Genomic DNA, 18,688 nt, shown 5'->3' on the forward strand with positions numbered 1-18,688 from the left:
CAGAGATTTTAAAAACCATATATTCTTTGTCTTTCTCCTTTTCAGTGTGCAGTAGTTTGTGTTAGTTTATTGCATGAAATCAGGTTAAAAATCTTTTTATAAGATGAGGAAATATGAAGAAGTCCTATAGGTTTGAATAATTTAGCTCTTCAAATTCCCAACAATTTCTTCTAGTCATCAAATCACTAGCTGAGAGTTTCTAACCTCTGCAGCAGCAGGCAGCAGACTAAATAAACCAACAAGCTGTCAACCTGGAGGGGATCATTGAAGAGATAAAGGTTATATCCCGCCCCTGGTACATTTATCCCACTGAGGTCCCAGAGCAGTGGGTCCCTGTGCCTAGGTTCTCCACTGTGTCATTAATACGAGTCGTCCCAGCAGAGCGTGCAGTGGTGGCAGAGGGTTTAATCACAGCCAGGAGGCAAGAGAACAAGCCTCAGCAGCCCTCCTAATCTCCTTTGTGGCTAGACGTATTTGGTCAGGGGGGCTTTGAACTTTACATCTGCTCATATCTGATACCTTGGAGGCTTTATTTGATTCAATATGTAAATCCAATAGGGATTGATGAATTAGCTCATAAGGGCCATTCTCTGAGATATATTATGTCTTTGTTTAGCCGTCATGATCTGATTTCCCTCACACACAATTTGGCTTGATTAAAGTCCTTATTAAATCAAAATTGTATGCTGTATTGTGTTATCCAGATTGTGTTTTTATTAACTGATCTCTCGCTGTGATGCTCCATCCTCAGGCTCGTGTGTCGCACCGGGAGGTCTGAACATGACAGGACGGATTCTGTTCGTGTGGAAGTGGATCAGAGCGGGATGGGGATGTCAAAGGAAAGCTTTGCATACTTGGTGAGTATTCATCAGCCTCCGACTCTCCTGTTGGTGTTTTGCTTTCCCTTCTGTCCGTTTCTTCCTCCGCATTCTTCTCTTTTCTTTTCCTTCCCACTGGGAAGGCCTTCCCAAGAGTGTCAGCTGAGTGTTAACAGATGTGTTTTATGGTTCAGAGGAATGCTGGTGTGTGGGAATCTTCAAACATCCATCTGAGCTGAAGCTAGGAGCAATTGTCATGTAGTTTTCTCTTCCAACAAAAACAAATATAGAGACTGCTAGAATGCCCCCTTTACTCTGAATTTATCAGTGGCCAATGGAACCTGGCCAGGGCTGTGGAAATTAACCTCTGCCCACGCAAACATCTCATTGGAGTAAGGACATTCAGCCTGTGGAAATACCCATGTAAGCCATTTGTTTCTGTGTGTTCATAGACAAAGAGTCTTTCATAATTCACAGCATCGTTTCAGAAGCTTCTGAGGGCAGCTCTGTCCATGAGTCATCCCGCAGAGAAATAACCCCAATCTGAAAACCCATCATGATACATAAAGATGAAGAAACTGTAACAGAGAGTTTAGAGGAGGGTTTCTGCTGTGGGAACTCCTCTTAGGCTTTTTTTTCCTTTTTATCTCTAAGATGCTCAATGAGAGAGCAAGGCTGAAGGGGAAGATATAGGGAAAAAGGGGAAAAACTGTTTAGGAGACAGGATGTGTGTCGCTGCTGCATCTCCTTCCTCAAAATTCTGAACGGAAACATCTGCCTCCTTCCACCCACATTGACACAGAGAAGCACAATAGGTCTGCCCCATCCCTGCTCACTGAGGAAGTGAATCCTGTCAGCAAGGATAAGAGCCACCTCTGGAGGCGAGGTTCATGGAGGGGATAGAAAGTTTTGAAAAAGCAGGAATGCTGATTCGGTAGCTTCAGATATGAATGAGGATGTTTCGCCCCAGGACTATCTTTATATATACATATAGTTTCTATGTATATAGGTTGTGTGTCCATGCATACTTTTTTGCATACACATTCATCAGCAGCTTTATATAAAAAAAACATTTCCCCAACCATATACTACAGTTTGTTTTGAGATTTCATGTCCTACACTGCAAAAATGTTAAATCATAATAAGTCTTTTTTTTTTTTTATAAGTGCATTTTATCTTGAATTGAGGAGGTAAGTGAGACACTTTGCCAATGGAACAAGACAATTTACATTTGAAATAAGAAAAAACAATTGCATTGTCTTATTTCAAGTGCATATTATCTAATTATATTATTTTAAGAGTAAACATACTAATTTCATTGGCAGATACCTACTGAAATTAAGGGTAAATACACTATATATCTTTTTACTTATTTGTAGATTGTTTTTGCAGTGTACACAAACACATAAGTGAAAACATAAATTATTTGCAAATGAAAAATGCTCCCTCCCCATGACTATACTTCCTTTCATCGCCTTACTTTACAGCTGCAAGTTTTGTAGTTTTTCTCTCTTCAGCTTTTCATATTTAAGCAAGCCTCACCTCTGATTGGCTTTCATATCCCATGTCCAATAGATACTCTTAACATGTTTCTCAATGGGGATTGTTTGTTCAGCTTGATGCTCAGTGATAGTTTTCCTATATTACAGAGTATTTTGAATATTAGCCAAAATGTTCAGTTCATGTTGTATGCAACCAGAACATCTTCCACATGTTTGCTGTGTACCTTACATGAAACTCATTACAAACTGGTAATCTCGTGGTTCTATTTTAGTAATGGTTTTTTTTCTTTCCAATTGTGCACTTAGGCCAGATTTATGAAGTCCACAAATGATAGTTGTGTTGACAGATTGAAACTATGGCTCTCTCTCTGTTCATAGCTATTAAGCCTCCCCACTGACTTGTTTGTTTTTTCTTTCTCTGTCTCAGAGTGATGTGCTCCGCCTTCTTAGTTGTAGTTAGGATTCAGGCGGCAGCATCCTGGATCAACTGCAGCTGTCCGATTGACTTTCTAGACAGACCTGTGAAGACACTGTTGTCTTAATCAACTCTAAACATTGAGATGTTCTTTAGGTGGTGGAAGACAGGCTTTTCTAGTGTCTTCATGTGCCTTTAAAGGTCCACCAATACACCTAGATTTCAAACCTAATTAGTGGTTTCTAGTTTTATTAACTGAAGTGATGTGCTAACTTTTAAACACTTCATTTGCACCTAAAATATTACTTCAGTTTTGTTCTGATTCCAATGAAGAACATTGTTTGCAAATCCATGTGTTGATGTCTTTGAATAGGAGAGGCCCTAAGATGGACCCTTGAGAAAAGTCATGTGGGATTTTTGTGATCTTTCACCTGCTGACAAAAAAAGTCCCCATCCTTCAAGTAGGATTATTATTATCAGTCCAGTGCTATAAGATGGAGAAATGAGTGGCAGGTGACACAGTGCTTAGCGCGCACGACCCATGTACGAAGGCCTTAGTCCTCAACACGGCCAACCTGGGTTTGAATCCGACCTGTATTCCTTTGCCGCATTTCTCCCCCCCTCTCTCATATCCCATTTCCTGTCAGCCTACTGTTGAAAAATGAACCACTAGTGCCTCAAAATGAAATAAAAATAGAGAAATCAACTGTAGACCTTGACAAGAGCAGACTCCATACTGTAGTGCGCACAGAAACCTGAAGACATGGAAGCTGCTGTTCATTGTTAGGAAGGAGTTTAGCTGTTTAAACCTTCTGTGCCATGCATGATATCAAACCATGACATCTTAGTGTATTACCAACAGCAAGCTTAAAAACGGTGGTCCCACCTTTTTTTCAATTCATTGACCAGCTCCTCCTTTGTAGTTCTGGGGTGATTTCTCACCTTTCTTAAGATCATTGAGATCCCATGAGGTGAGATCTTGCATGAAGCACCAGCCCGAGGGAGATTGGCAGTCATACTTAGTTTCTTCCATTTTCTAATGATTGCTCCAACAGTGGACCTTTTTTGCTTGGCAATTTCCCTAAAGCCCTTTCCAGCCTTGTGGAGGTGTACAATTTTGTCTCTAGTCTCTTTGGACAGCTCTTTGGTCTTGGCCTTGTTACTGTAGTAGTTGGACTCTTACTGGTTTTATGTGTCTTTTGCAGCCAACGATCTCAAACATATGCATCTAATTTAGGATAATAAATGGAGTGGAGGTGGACATTTTGAAGGAAAACTAACAGGCAGAATTCTAGCTGATAGTTAGGTGTTCAGAAATTCATATGCAGCTGTATCATACAAATGCACCTACGATGACAATTTCAGACGCCCTCCATGATTTCGAAGTGGGAGAGCTTGCAAAATAGCAGTGATCAAATACTTATTTTCCTCACCGTATAATGAACCTGGAGTCCAGACTGCAGCCACCTGTGTTCAACTTTTTTACATTCCCAGTTTTCACTTCTTATGTTGGAGCACTTTTCTTTTCATCTTTTTTCCTCCCAGTAGCAACCTTGACTTTAATTTGAGCCAATTGAATAATAATGTCCAAGATTTTCTAAATGAACATCGAAAGTAGATTTTATTTTGGGGCATCCAAGTAAAATCCAGCAGTATTAACTGCATTTTGTAAAAATACTGCAAGAAAGTACAGAGTTGTTGAACTAGTTTGGCCTGGGCCAGCTAATGGCTTCAGCAGCACAGAAACGTGCTGCAACGTGGGCTGTCTTCACAGTTTTATTCATGTCTCTGCTGTTATAGTCACCACCATCTCTGCCAATCTGCAGAAATTGGACATTTAAATCTCTGTGAAGTGGTTTTATGTGTTGCAAAGAAAAGCATCATGAAGAAGAAATTTTGTCTAATTAAGCCAGTGAGAGACATTGCTGTGTGTCCCGTTATAAATCCGCTGTCTTGTTTTCTGTGTGTTGCATCGTTATTCTGAACGCAGGTCCCCAGTGTGCATTTCATAGATCCAAAGAATGGTTCTTCTGCTGGAGGAACCAGAGTGACAATTCATGGAAAACATTTAGACATTGGCTCACAGGTTAGAGTCAAGGTCAACAAAACACAGGAATGCACCATCACAGAGTGAGTACAAGCTAGTTTTTAACCTTTTCCTTTTCAAGTTGTCTGCTTTGCAAGTTTCTACCCATTACAATTAGAAATCATTTGCATGGTTTCTTTCTCCTTTCCACATAATAGCTTTCCTTTTTCAATAGCAGATATTAAATGCATGAAGTGACAATTAAATATTCAGAGTGCATTGCTTTACAAGTTCTGCATAACTTCTCACAAGATTAAATTCAGCACTTCTAGCTGTTGCCATAGCGCATACCAAAATAGCTCCACCATTCTTGTGAAAGTCTGCCAAGCAGCACAAAATGTAACTGCAGCTGTAATCAGAAACATTTTTTGGATTCAACTTTTTTCTCTAAAAATCTCGAGTGTTGATATTTATGTCTTTTGACATATTTTTCTTTCCAGAAAAACAGATCAAATGATTAAATGCATCATGCCTCCAACCTTGGAGGTGGATTCTGAGCCGGTGACCGTGTGTGTGGAGTTTGAGGACCATCCTTGTCAGGAAATGGAGCTAAGCGAAATGTACACCTATGAGAAGAACCCAACTATCAGCTCCATCCACCCAACTAAGAGCTTCCTCAGGTGTATACCCTGTTTGAACACTCTGAGGGAATTATGGACTTGTCTTTCTGATTAAAATGTAAAAATTATTTTGTGTTTGTGTTGCAGTGGTGGCAGGACCATCACAGTTAAAGGTCAAGGGTTTAATCTGGTTCAGAGTGTCATCATGCATGTTCTGGAAATAGGGCAAACAGTAAGCGATGCATAAGCCATCCTACATGCAAAACACAATATTATTATCTAAAAAGTCTGTCTTAGATTTATATCTGTCCTAATCTGTTGCAGAACTGCACCGTGCAGTCCACCTCTACTATCATCTGTCTGTCTCCGGAGTCCAGCCAGTCCCAGGAAACATCTGTGCAGTTTATATTGAATGGGGTCCGCTACACAGGGGACAGCCCCAGCTTCTCTGATGACAGGACTGTGGAGAATGACAGAGAGAATCATAAAGAGCACTTTCAGTTGGGATATGTGGAGGACCCTCAGTTCTTCACCGCCAACAAGGAGAAGCAGATCAAACACCATTCAGGAGAGCCGCTGACTCTAATCATCAATGTGAGTAAAGATAGAGAGACATGCTGGTCTGTTTTTTTTTTCATATTGAACAGCTTTTTTGATGACATCTCCTTGATATTTGTAGTAGATAATTAAGAATTATTCAAGTTAATCAGTAAGTGTATGTTGTTTTCTTTTTTTTTTTTTACTCTGTTTGATTTCCTTAAAGCCATCCGGTTCAGCCATAAAAGCGTACCTGAGTTTATTCAGAGACTTGGTTTCCCATTGGTTTGACGATGTCGGTGAATTCAGTTTAACTTAAATATTGGGAAAAGGCTGGTACAGCTGCCTGCCATATATTGGCATCACTTATTGAAGTGGGAATGAAGATCTAAACAGTCTTGCTATTTAATGTTTTCCCACGTCAATGTATGATGCTTTTTTTTTGTTTTTTATCTGCTTATTACGGGAAGTGAGAATTACCATTCAGGTGACAAATCTACTCTCAGTTCCTCTCTGGTTGGCAAAGGAGCAACCATTGCTGCCCTAAAGCAGAGCATAAACTACAAGTTTATATATATATATATATATATATATATATATATTCCTTTCAAAGAAAATCACGTGATTGAAAGCTTGCTGATTCAGGGATAGACTGTCTGTTTTTCAATTATTTCTTCTCATAACTATTATTATAGTTTTAGTCTTAGCTCAATGACTAAGCTCTGAACTTCACGTTAAGGCCTATTCTCTAACATTGTTTTGTGTCAGGCTGGAGCTCTAAGCCACTTCCTGTCTTCTACCTGCTCAGCCAACCAGACCCAATAACAGAGCCTGTCAAGTTGGTTTAGAGTAAACCAGAATAATTACCTGTATTGTTAATAGATTAGATAGAACATAGAATATCTACTCATTAAGTCTTTAACTTGGGCAGGTTTATTGTTTTTTTATGATTTGATCCTGAGTCTCCCCCATGTAATTACAAGTTCAGAAACCCCTTTTACCTGGCACTTAGTCATTATAACATTAAACATGATTTATTCAAACATATGTAAAAAAGCAAGGTTTCTACCAGAGCTGCACACATGCAGGAAATTCAAAAGTAAACATAAAGAATCTCTATCATGAGCGCCATGTTTTATTATTGAATTATACAGAGTAATATGAACTGAGGGTTGACTGAAAATATTTTTATGGTTTTATGTCGATTCTTGTTTCTCTTTGCATTTCATTTCCCACCAGTATTCAATCTTTTGTTTTAATACAGAAACAAAAACAACAGAAACACACTAGCTGTTAAATTATATTCAGCTGTCACATTCTCACCTCAGGTTCCACTCTGCCTGTGCATAGAAAAACAAAACTCTGCATTGTAATTTTGTGCAGGTATAAGGTGGAGTTTCTTAGCTGTGCATGTGAGTTTATTAGCATTTATTCTGTGCTTTTAATGTTAATTTAAAAGTAAATTAGAGTACAAACATTAGTATTTCTGAAAAAAGTACAAATATCAGGTATATTAGTTGCGGTTGTAAAACTGTTTGCCCAGAGAAGAACAGAGAACCTCCCTTATTATCCTGGTAACTGTGTGGTATTGTAAAGTAAACGTGGGTCCTTCTCAAACCTCTTTTGTCATACGTGTAGTTCCAGTGCCCTCTTATTTTTGTTTTATAATAGCTGCTGTCTGACTTGTGGATGGTATGTTTTCTTGCATTTACCCTTTTGAAGATAACGTGAAAGAAATAAGCTTTTGTGTGATGATATATTTGCAGCCAATCAAACAGGACGGCATCACTATGAAATGTTCTTTAACCCTTTAATTCTCTTTAAAACAACAAAAAAGTGCATCAGAGGTGTTAGAGATACCAATAACTGGGGTATCAGTAATAATTAAGTAAGTAGTAATATGTCAAAAACTGTATTTCCATAAAGTGAGCTATAATCTTCAATTTAACCAATGTACTCAAGTTAGACAATTTTGTATTTTCAAAGTTTGACTGATCTTCCATGCTAAAATATTCATTTATTTCAAGACTTTTGCATATCTTAATTCAGGCTGCTAACTATGGAGGGCACTGTAGCTATTAACTGTGTGCTTAGAAATCCTAATTGTTGATTTGATGAACGGAGAGGCTGAAAAGTAAGTTTTATGTCATGTCAAAGTATTGTAGAGGCAGAATTCATCCTGCAAGTCATCATGTATTTCTATAGAGACTGAGCCAGTCTGGTCTGTCAGCTGGCCAAGCTAACCCACTAACAAGAATATTTCTGAAGACTAAAAACCACCAACAAGTGATGATATTTCCTTTTTTCTCTTTTGCATCTTTACTTAAAAGTGTACATCAGAGAGAGCCGAGTGTGTCCTTATTTATATTCGCATAAACCAGAGGCACATAAAACACATCAAAGACCCTTCCCTCCTTAGCATGTTGATTTCTGTTGGAGGTGTGAGTGGGGTAGGAAGGAGCGTGGTGGCAGCTCAGTGGGAGGCCCCATGTTTGTGCGTTCTGGCTGATTTAAGCACCTGTCTGCTTGAATCCATCACGTTAAAGGGCTGCCGGCTGTGACATTGCACGACACGCACATGGAACAGCACAGACAAGGATGTCTGAACATGATGCCACCTCCGCTTCATGTGTGAGTGTGTGCTGGGAGGAGGTCGCTGCAGGAATCGCTGTCTCAGCCTGCCTACATGGGTGACTTGTCTGTTGTTTCCTGCTTTATTTAGGAGGGTGGATTCCAGTTGTGATGGACCTGAGGGGAGGGGAGGCTGCAGAAAGAATGTGTTTGTTTAATAGGAAGCTTGTTAGTCAGCCAGGATCAGAGGTGTGGATGTGCTCTGCATCTTTCTTTGGATTTATGAAAAATCTGCTTGATCCAACCATGTTTTTTGTGAAAATATGACACATTTTCTCCATATCAATCAAAACCTCATTTATTTTGTGTATGTGTTTGGTATGACAAAGCAGTTTTTGACAGAGATTTAAGAGGCTGCATCCTGTAGGGACCCTCTGGGTGTAATCACAGAAAGGAGACCCCTCTGGAGATACACACGCACACACTTCCTCACTTGGCCTAATTGTATTGAAGGAAGTTGCAGTTTTAAATAAATGGGGCAGATTCTTTGTAGGTCTGGTCATCCTTTTAATAAATAATCAAAGCATGCTTCAGTCATGTGATCATGATGAATTTCCATAAAGAATAAAAGGTACATGTTAAAATACATCTCTACTACTTTTGGAGTTTCCATTTTGTATTGCATTAAAAATATTTTTCTCACTTTAAAGATTGACCTTATTAAAATGTTAAAGGTCGTATATCATCCTTTTTGCAACATTTACGTTATACTTAATGAAGGAGGGTCATAAATGTGGACAGCAGCGAATTTCCAACATAACAGCTGCTAAGGGAAAGAACCACCCTTTGAAAAAGTCCTGTTTATATCTTGAATCCATCTGAAATGCTATAGAATCAAGTGTTTAAAGTTCAGAGGTCAAACCGGAGGCACATTTCAGGATGATGGAAAAAGACAGGGAGCAATGATGCTGTTGGGTTCTTTAACCTAATCTAAACTGACAGGCTTGTGATGCCAAACTCAGCTGAGCATTTTGGTTTTTGACAAAATGCAGATTAAGGACAACTAGACTAAGCTCAAAGAGAGAGGAAGAAGAAGCTCTAGTCCCAATAGGCAATAGAGCTTTCATGCTGTGATCATTTCATCTACAGTGTTCTAAAGCCATATAAGGTCCAACTTTACAGAAGATTCAAGATTTTCTGCAGAACACTCAACTGGCTGGACCTTTGATGCAGAGCCCTAATCTTGAAAAGGACCAACCACCACTGATCAGAACAGAGTGTTTTTGCATTGAACAAGTTAAGCAGTAAAAATGAGACCCAATAAAAAAATCCCTGCAGGCCCAAATTAACTGTCTGCAGAAGAAGCTCTAAGTAGAAATCCATAAAACCCACAGAGTCTTTATGTATTTCACATTAAAGGAATAATCCACCAATTTAATCTCATCCTTTCAGATCACTTTGGAATTTGCAGCAGATGCATAAATGTGAGATGAAGTAGAAAATGCTGATCTATCCTCACTTTTAGATTAATAGACATGCTTGGAGTGACTTTAGATGAGGCCCAGCTTTACAAATTTCCCAAAATGCTTCCTAATTAAAAATGTTACTGAACCCTAACTGGCAGATAAACATCCTTCACTTTCCAAGCCAACAGTGTGTAAAGCCCAAAGCAGTGGAGACGATGTCACCTGCAGTAGGAATCATCTCTTTCAGACTGTAGAAAGCTCCCTGTGGACCTCAAGAAGACAAAGTGGAACTGTATTAAACGGTTGAGGTCTGCCACTCCGCATGACTTAAAGTCACACGTAAAGCGCAAAATCAGAGGAGGGTCCCTTTAATTACCATAGCTCCCAGCAGTGAGGAAGATGAGGAGGATGGGGGGGCGTGGATAGAAGTAGGACAGTGAGATTTATTGCTACAGATTTCTGTAAAGGCGCTGAGACTGTAATTCTGGACTCAGACAGGATCAGTGGGATTGTTTGGGGAAAGGTGAAGTTCAATCAAGCATTTCATTAAAACTTCTAGTCATAAATATATTTTTTAAGTAAAAAGAAATTCACATAATGCATTTCAGGTTTTCTTTACATTTGAAATATAAAAACATGATGTGCTTATATTTTAACCCCTTTACTCTCCTTATTATAAATGTATATGTATCCTGTTTCCTATAATAATCACATAATCAGTAAATAGTGTGTGTAATTTTCAAACTGAGCACTACACCCTTTGCTGTAATTAGCAGCAAGACTTTAGCAGCAAGCTTTGGACATTTAGAGAAGAAGATATAAGCTCATTCCTATTTTTTTAAGATCCATCAGACTGGATGGAGAGCATCTGTAATCAGCAGTTTTTACATCTCACCATCGCTTCTCTGCTGGATTTAGGTTAACACTTTGACTGGGTTATTCTAGAATGTTGATCTGCTCTATGCTAATCCATCCCATTAAAGCGCTGGTTGTTTTATTTGTTCTATTATCTATCACACTGGATGTTGTACCCATTTTCCAATTAACTGAAATCTGAAGGAAACTGTTTCCAATGGGTTGTATTCTGTAGAATGATTGTAGAGGATGCTAAATAAAAAAAAGCACATTACTCTTTTCAGGTATTTTAATGGTTGAACATTTGTGTGGGTCTATCTAACAGAATTACCCTGTAAAATGTGAACATTTATTCAATAGGACAAATGGTAGTATTGTAGCCTGCTTTACATTGAGTGAAAGATTTGCATCTATATGATCCAGGCCTGTTCAAAGTGGACCCAAATCTCAGCGCTGCACAGCTGATATTGCTTTTTAAATTTCTTCTGCAGCAGAAAGTGCCGAGCGAGCTCGAGCTAGTGCCGGAGGAATACTTGGTGATGATTGGCTCCTATCCCTGTAACATCAGCTTCCATAATGACCAGCTGTTCCACTGCACCATCAACGGGCAGCTGAGTTCCAGCGAAAGTGAACTTCCTGTCACCGTAAGTATGAACAACACAGCCATACTCTATCTAATCTCCTTTTGAAAATATTGCTCAACAGACCTTAATAATTCCAGCTCCTCATCCATCTGTCATTTAGCATTTAAGCCAAATATTTAGTCAGAATCAGGACCATCTGTGATGTTAACTCAAACAGATCTGGTGTGCATAAACCCATGCGCCGAATGTAAGATGTCTTAGCCACACCGCCGTGTTTTATGAATGGTTTCGGGTATCCTACCATGACACTATAACATTAGCTGGAGTGTTGAGCTGTCACTTAGTGACACAACGTAACAACAAAACAGTGACATGCTGTATTTATCAACAGATCTTTACGCCTTTCTGTTTTCTCACTCACGTTGCTGCACCATTATTCTGAGTCAGTGGTGATCTAACTTCCCAGTGGGATTGTTTTTCTTCCAAGTTAGAAAATAAAAGCATAAATCTGTCCTACTAACGGGTTTCTATCTTTCACACGTTGTTATCCATTTTGGTCTGTTTTAGGAGAGCTTTATTAGGAGTAAAGCATTTCAACCATATTTTAAATGAGCTGAACTGATTGGGGTTTGATAAGATAGCTCTGAAATTTCCTCAGCTGAGTTGCGCTCTGAGAGCATTTTCCTCCATTTTCTTTTTACAGAAATAGGAATAAGAAACTCATTACTCCCTCAGTTCCCTCTTGTGTACCTGTGGCATGCTCAGGTAGCTGCCCGCCCCTTCTGTCGATCAAGATCACTCAGAATAAACAGGGGTAATTAGCAACCACTTGAACGGAGGGCAAGGGTCAGAGGAGGTGTCATAACAGTAATGGGTGGGCTGTCTGCACATGAGCAATCGAGAAGTGTGGGGATTTGACAAGGCTGTAAATATAGCCCTAGCATTTATTTTCTTTTGTGTCGGCAGATTTAAATAAATGCCTATATGCTGCGTTCAGGCAAAGTTTTGCGGCCATTAGTGTTTTTTTCTCTTACTTTCAGAGGCAGATCTATTTTTGCATGCCTGTGTTGTGCTTGGCTCTGAAGTACAGCAGCAGTAGACGTGAGGAAGCAATGTTTTTCTACCCTGAGCAAAACAGGAACATGGAACAATGGCATTTTCCCCTCCATTACACCGGGTCACAGCAGTGAAGTCTCTGGAAAAAGAAGGCCTTCTCCGGCTGTGCCGTGTAAATAAGCACCAAAACTGGAAGAAGGATGAAGGAATGCTGACAGCAGAGAGCCCAATGAGTTTGGTTCCCCCAGAGAGTAGTATGAAGAAGGATTTGGTGTGAGGATTGGAGGGTTTTTTATCTGAGTCTCTTTTTATGAAGTATGCTGGGATTGCAGATGAGGAGGGAGCAAGGACCACAGAGAACTGTGCTGACTTATCAAAAGGCAGAAGGGAAAGTTCGCATCTTAACAAATCTGGGTTAGTTTGAGCTGGGCGACTCTTCAGAACAGAGGGAAGATTTTTCATAACCTACAGTATGGGTTTCTATTTGCATCTGCACCTGTCTCCATTACAAAATGGATGGGCATTTCTCTGTATGAACCAGCACCTGTGCCCTTATTAAGGAATGCTTAGCTGCACATGCTTTAAGTAGGGTACTTAGAAAAATGTGTTCTTGTTTTTTAGAAACTAAATATGCATAGTGGAATAAATGTGAAAGGCTGAAACCAAGTCCTAAGAATAGATATTAAATATATGCTGTATATTTGAACTATTGTGGCTTTGAATCATCATTTTGAAAAAAAAAAAAAATCTTTTGCTTCTATTTTTTGGAGTATATATCAAAGTATATCCATTACTTTTGAACAGGTGGTAATGGTAAGATAAGTACAGTAATATTTTTGAAATTTCTAGTACAAAAGACCAAGCCTGTGATCAAGTACAAAAACCTTTTTTATTCAGTCTTAAGCTTTGCTTCTTGCTCCACTGATCTTCTCAGACCAGCTTCCGAATCCCTGCTAAGCAAAATTGCTACCATAACATGATATTTCTACTACTGGGTTTCAGATTGTAGGACAAAAAGTTATAATTTTGTCTCATCTAACCATAGCAGTTTCTTCCAGATATCTGCTGGATCCCTTATGTGTCTTGAGGAAAACTTTTAGCCTAAGTTCTTTCACGATTCCTTCAACTATCTTCCTACCTGCCTTCCAAAGAGGTCAGCTTTGTGGAGAACATGACTAATAGGTTTCCTGTCTTCAGATTCTCCAACCTGAATTTAGGATTTCTGCAGCTCCTTCAGAATAACCCAGAGATTCTTGGTTTTCTGTATGATTATTGCTCTGATTATTCAACCTGCCAGTTTAGTTGGACTTCAGTGTCTTGGTAGGTTTGCGGTTGTGCCGATATGAAGAATATCAAATTATATATATTTTGTTTTATAACTTAAACCTACTCATTTTTCCCTGACATGTCAGCTGTGTTTCTAAATCTTCATGGTATTTCTTCACATGTTCTCCAACAAACCTCTGAAGTAATTAGATTACTGAAATAAACTGGTCTTACTGTAGTTTGTTTTGAGGTTTCAAAAGATTTTTGAAACCCCAAAAATCCTTGTAGGGGAAATTGTAGATTTTTATTTAAAATATTTTACTGCCTTTCCACAGTTTAACAGCCCTTTGTGTTGAACTAACAAATGAAAATCACAAAATAAAGGTTGCATTGTAATGAGGAAAAAATGTAAAAAGTTCAAGGGATGTGAATGATATTACCCAGCACTGTAGATTAGAAAAGTTTTTTTTTCGAAATCAGTTAAAAAATAATTACTTGGTGGGCTTGCAGTGGGCTTTTAGAGGCTCCACTTTGCAGCTAAAAGGGGCAAAGGTTTCAGCAAAGCCTGGGAGTAAAGAGACTGAAAAAGACAAGAGCTTAAAGGGCTTGTTCATGACTTAAGATTAACTGAGAAGCTGCATAAAGCACAGGGGGAAAAAAGTATTTTCATATGTGAATCTGAATGTGCTATTCTGGTGCAGTTCTGGGATAAAAATATACTAAATGACTCCTTTAATGTTGTTCCTTCTTATACCTGCTCTGTTTTCCTTATCTTTCTCTCTTCATCTTTGTATCTGTCTTTCAAATACACTTTACCGCCTGTATGTTGTGGGATAGAAATTTAAAAGAAAAGGAAAATAAAAGGTTATTATACCTCAAGCACATACCCAGGGACAGTAGCTAAAATTAACTCACCTTGAGAGGTTTATTCCTTTATTTCATTTTATTTAGTCTACAGCAGCTTTATTTACCGCTGCTAACATCCACTGCTCGTTTCAAGCCTTTCTGAAACGCTGCTGCATTGATTTTATCCTCAGAGTTAGTTATGATGATTCCAAATAAACTGCACACTTAATAAATATATATATAATATATGGAGTATTAATATTGCTAAACTAATATACAGTATGTCAAAGTATGCAATGTTACAATTTTATTATTTATTATTTTTAACAGCCAAGTTGTAATAAAGTTTAATTTATTTCAGTACATGAGGATTTTAACTCTGAAAATGAAGTCAGAGAGTTATCTACAGGCTGTAAATATTGTACTTTGATGCTAATGGGATTTTGAACTTTGGTAAACAAGCTTTAAACTTGGTGGAAATGTTGCAGGGGAAATCTGATTAAATTCAGAGGGAAACTATTGTTGTTCTCTGAAAGCAGGTCACAGACATGTTGGACAAAGGTCATGAGGATATTATGAACACACAGCTTAGAAAAGTGAGAATCTATTTTATTTTTAGGCTCAATATGAATTCAGACGTATGTATATGCTCAGTGGGTAGCACTGCTGCCTTGCAGCAAGAAGGTTGCAGGTTCAATTCCCAACCTGGGTACTTTTTGCATTGAATTTACGGGATGAAGAGAAGTTTTATTTTGGTAAAATCTTTCCAAGTTTCTCACCAAGAGAAGACATTTGAAAGCACCCAAAATATTTACACTATGCTTTTTTTCATTAATTAATAAGAAGATTAAAACATTGTTTTCTACATTTACTGCATTTCTAAATAAAAATCTATTTTTTATGGTTTCAAGATGTAAAAGGAAATTTCAAGTAGCAACATTTCATTCCAACCCAAACATTAGAATTCAATTTGCCTGATATGCTTTGATTTTTACTTCTATTGTTTTTATCTCATTAATTTACTTTCCAGTTTCAACTTCAAGCATGTCCCTATTGTGTTTGACTTGGTAAGCTATCTACCAGGTCAGTCACTAAGAAAAAAAAAATCTTAGGTAGCACAGTAGGTCCAGCACCAGCACTTTTCTTCAGTTCTCATTAAACTGGAGGCAGTATAAATTTAAATAATGATATGTTTAAGTAAAAGTACCACATCATGCCATTATTTACCCAGAGTTAAAATAGAAATGTGATGTAGGTAGGATGTAGGTGTTCACAACAAGACCATAAAAGCAACAGTTATTCCTTCTGCTGCTAAAATGATGAAACATCTCGATTACAAACTTCTGTAAATTTAAATCCTGTCACCTTAATAGAGTGACTTGTGTTATCCTTCACCTTCAACACCATTACTCTGTGTTTTGCACATCCAAAAATATTTCCAAGTGATTACATTTGTCATCCATGTAAGTTATAGAGAAGTCCAGGAGCCTTATTCTGGCATCTAACTAGCACCTGGCATCACTTCAGTAAACATTCATTTGGCGCAAGGACCTAAAACCATATGAATGTCATGTTGTTAATCTTTAAAACTTCAACCCTTTATTATCTTGGCCAGCCCATAACTAAGTGTCATTTAAGTTTTTTTTTTAATTTGTTTTTATTCACTACATCTCGTTTGAATAGTTTAATTTAATAACAATTAATTATTCTTCATTTAAAGCCATTCATTGTCTTAAAACTTTATTTTTATAGCTGTTTTTGAGGATTTAAAGAACAGAACAGCTTGCCATTGGTAGACTATTAGACTGGCTAATAGTTGATATAAACATTTCCTGTAAATCTGCCTAAGTAACATCAGCTGCAGTTATACTGAAGTTCAAGACCTGGGGTTAAATGATATCATCTAATTTGTTACATTTGTGATTTAATTATATTTCAATCATATTTAATTAAACACAGCTGTTGTTTCTGCATTTGTGCTTCCTATATCATGTTCATTTTCATCAAAAGCTACACACTGATAAAATGATAGAGGGAAGTACTAAAACCATCACATTTCATGGTCATTATGACCGTTGGTTTTTAGGATTACCTCAGTAAGATAAGTTCACAACAAAAAGGTAGGAATGATGTTCAGGAAATGTGACCCAGTTTTCAATGCTGCTTTTCTTTCTCTTCCAGGTGCAAGTGGGGAACTTTCGCCACATGATCACCAAAGTGCAGCTTGGCGGCAGCGAGATGGCCATCGTGGTGTCCATTGTGGTGTGCTGCGTGCTGCTGCTGTTGTGCACAGTGGGTAGGTCCAGCACACACGCACAAGTGCTTTTCCAGAGGATGATGGATGTTTGCCTGCTGCAGCAATGGATGCTCCAGATGTGGAAAGCGATAAAAGGAATTCTAAGCTTGTAGTTTCCTGCAATTGCTTCATCCCACTTTAGTATCAGACACACAAAGACTGTAGTGTTACTCCCTTTGTCTTTGTGTGTGTCCGTGTGCTGTTCATTGTTATCAGAGACTGATGTGGTCTGCTTGCGAGGTGTATGGTTGAAAATTAGTGCCAGTGTGTATTTTCACACCGTTTTCTATTTTGGATCATATATTCACAAAAGCCCTTCTGTTTTCTGCCAGACATTTTATCGGTGATGCTAGTGATGTGAGGCTGGGTGCATGAATTATATTTAGCTGTTACACAACATGGATAATGTTTCATTCTATCTGTAACAAATTGAATTTATTTAAAAAAACAATGAAAGAGAAGCTTTGTTCTGAAAACTGTTAATGAATATCTTTTGGAGCCTTTTTGACTCCTTAGTGTGTGAAACAGGGGTTGTTCTTCTCACTCTTTGCTGTTGTTTGCAGCTCTTGTTGTCTACTGCACAAAGAGCCGGAGAGCTGAACGCTACTGGCAGAAAACTCTTCTCCAAATGGAAGAGATGGAGTCCCAGATCAGAGATGAGATCCGGAAAGGTAGGTTTAGACGACGAACACTGACTTTGTAGACCTCGTTTGTGCCTGTTTCAATATGTCCTTGTGTTTGCGTGCAAAAGGGCATTTGATTTTAAGGTTGTCTCCTCTGAAGTGGGAAGGAGACACAAAAGTGGACAGATTTGTGCCTAGTAAGCATGACTCATAAAACACATAAAATGACAAATGATCAGTCACACACATACGCATGTGGCCACATCGTCCGTCCTGCATATAGGAAGAGTGCCACTGTGCATCTTTACGTTTACATGTTCATCTGAGCAAAAGAGGAGACCAGAGTGAAGGCCACTGCATGTCTGAGTGCCCAGATTTATGGAGCAGAGATGGGGGGGATAGAGAAAAAAGAAAAATGGAGGGAGGAAGCGATAGGAACGAGAATGAGAGACCCAAGCAGGGGGAAGAAGCAGAGGCGTGGGAGGGAGAAGAGAAGCGAGGTTATTTAGTCAGAGGACACAGATAGATTTGTAGACGAGTTCATGGTGAGTGCGCACCAAACGAGGGATCCTGCTGCTGAGGGGAAAGTAGCACTACAAAAAAAAAAGGAGGGCTAAAAGGCGACAGGAAACTAATGGTTCAGATATTGCTTTAAACAGGAAGATTTGTGTGAAAATAGAAGCACAGGGATGGCTTGTGATGTGACCTTTTTCATCTAATCTATACTAAACAATGTTATCTGGTTTAAGACATAACTTAAATAGGTGCATAGCAGCTATTTGCCTGTGCACAAAAAAAATTATTTGATCGAGATAAAATAAGGTTATACATCTCAAGCTTTCATCTTGATAGTGTTTTGATAGTCCCTTTTGAGCCTAAATAGAATTTCAGCAATAGGAGCAATGAGCCAACATAAATAGTAATGTCACCGTCTGCTATTTAAGTAGCTCATAAGGACAGCAGTTTGAACACCAATTCATACTGCATTCCAAATGCTGTTAATTTTACCCCTCTTTCAATATAATTTTTTTGTGTATTTTTTTTTTACACTGGATCTTAGACCTTTCTTCATTATTTTCATACTTCACTAGGAGGTGTGAATTGATGGCTTAGCTGCAGTGTGCCTCTTCCTTGTTTACCTGCTGCATCGCGCACAGTACTGAACCGCAATTGTTATTGTAAATATACACAAAGGGCTTTATTTATA

General features: G+C 38.5%; 1 protein-coding gene across 4 annotated transcripts in view; it reads left to right on the forward strand.

Moving 5' to 3' along the window:
• Positions 1-18,688, forward strand: part of plxnd1 (plexin D1) — a 105,897-nt gene that overhangs the window by 57,958 nt on the left and 29,251 nt on the right. For 2 of the 4 annotated variants that reach the window (XM_015394741.1, XM_015394743.1), the window contains exons 14-21: positions 752-857; positions 4,726-4,865; positions 5,262-5,441; positions 5,529-5,613; positions 5,706-5,975; positions 11,305-11,454; positions 16,744-16,858; positions 17,422-17,529. In XM_015394741.1, the coding sequence (XP_015250227.1) occupies positions 752-857; positions 4,726-4,865; positions 5,262-5,441; positions 5,529-5,613; positions 5,706-5,975; positions 11,305-11,454; positions 16,744-16,858; positions 17,422-17,529 (1,154 nt within the window). Of the gene's footprint in view, positions 1-751; positions 858-4,725; positions 4,866-5,261; positions 5,442-5,528; positions 5,614-5,705; positions 5,976-11,301; positions 11,455-16,743; positions 16,859-17,421; positions 17,530-18,688 lie in introns of all 4 variants that reach the window. The other 2 variants (XM_015394740.1, XM_015394742.1) reach the window with 1 other exon arrangement.

The sequence above is a fragment of the Cyprinodon variegatus genome, unplaced genomic scaffold, assembly GCF_000732505.1.
Source record: "Cyprinodon variegatus isolate N-32 unplaced genomic scaffold, C_variegatus-1.0 Scaffold706, whole genome shotgun sequence".
Classification (NCBI taxonomy): domain Eukaryota; kingdom Metazoa; phylum Chordata; class Actinopteri; order Cyprinodontiformes; family Cyprinodontidae; genus Cyprinodon; species Cyprinodon variegatus.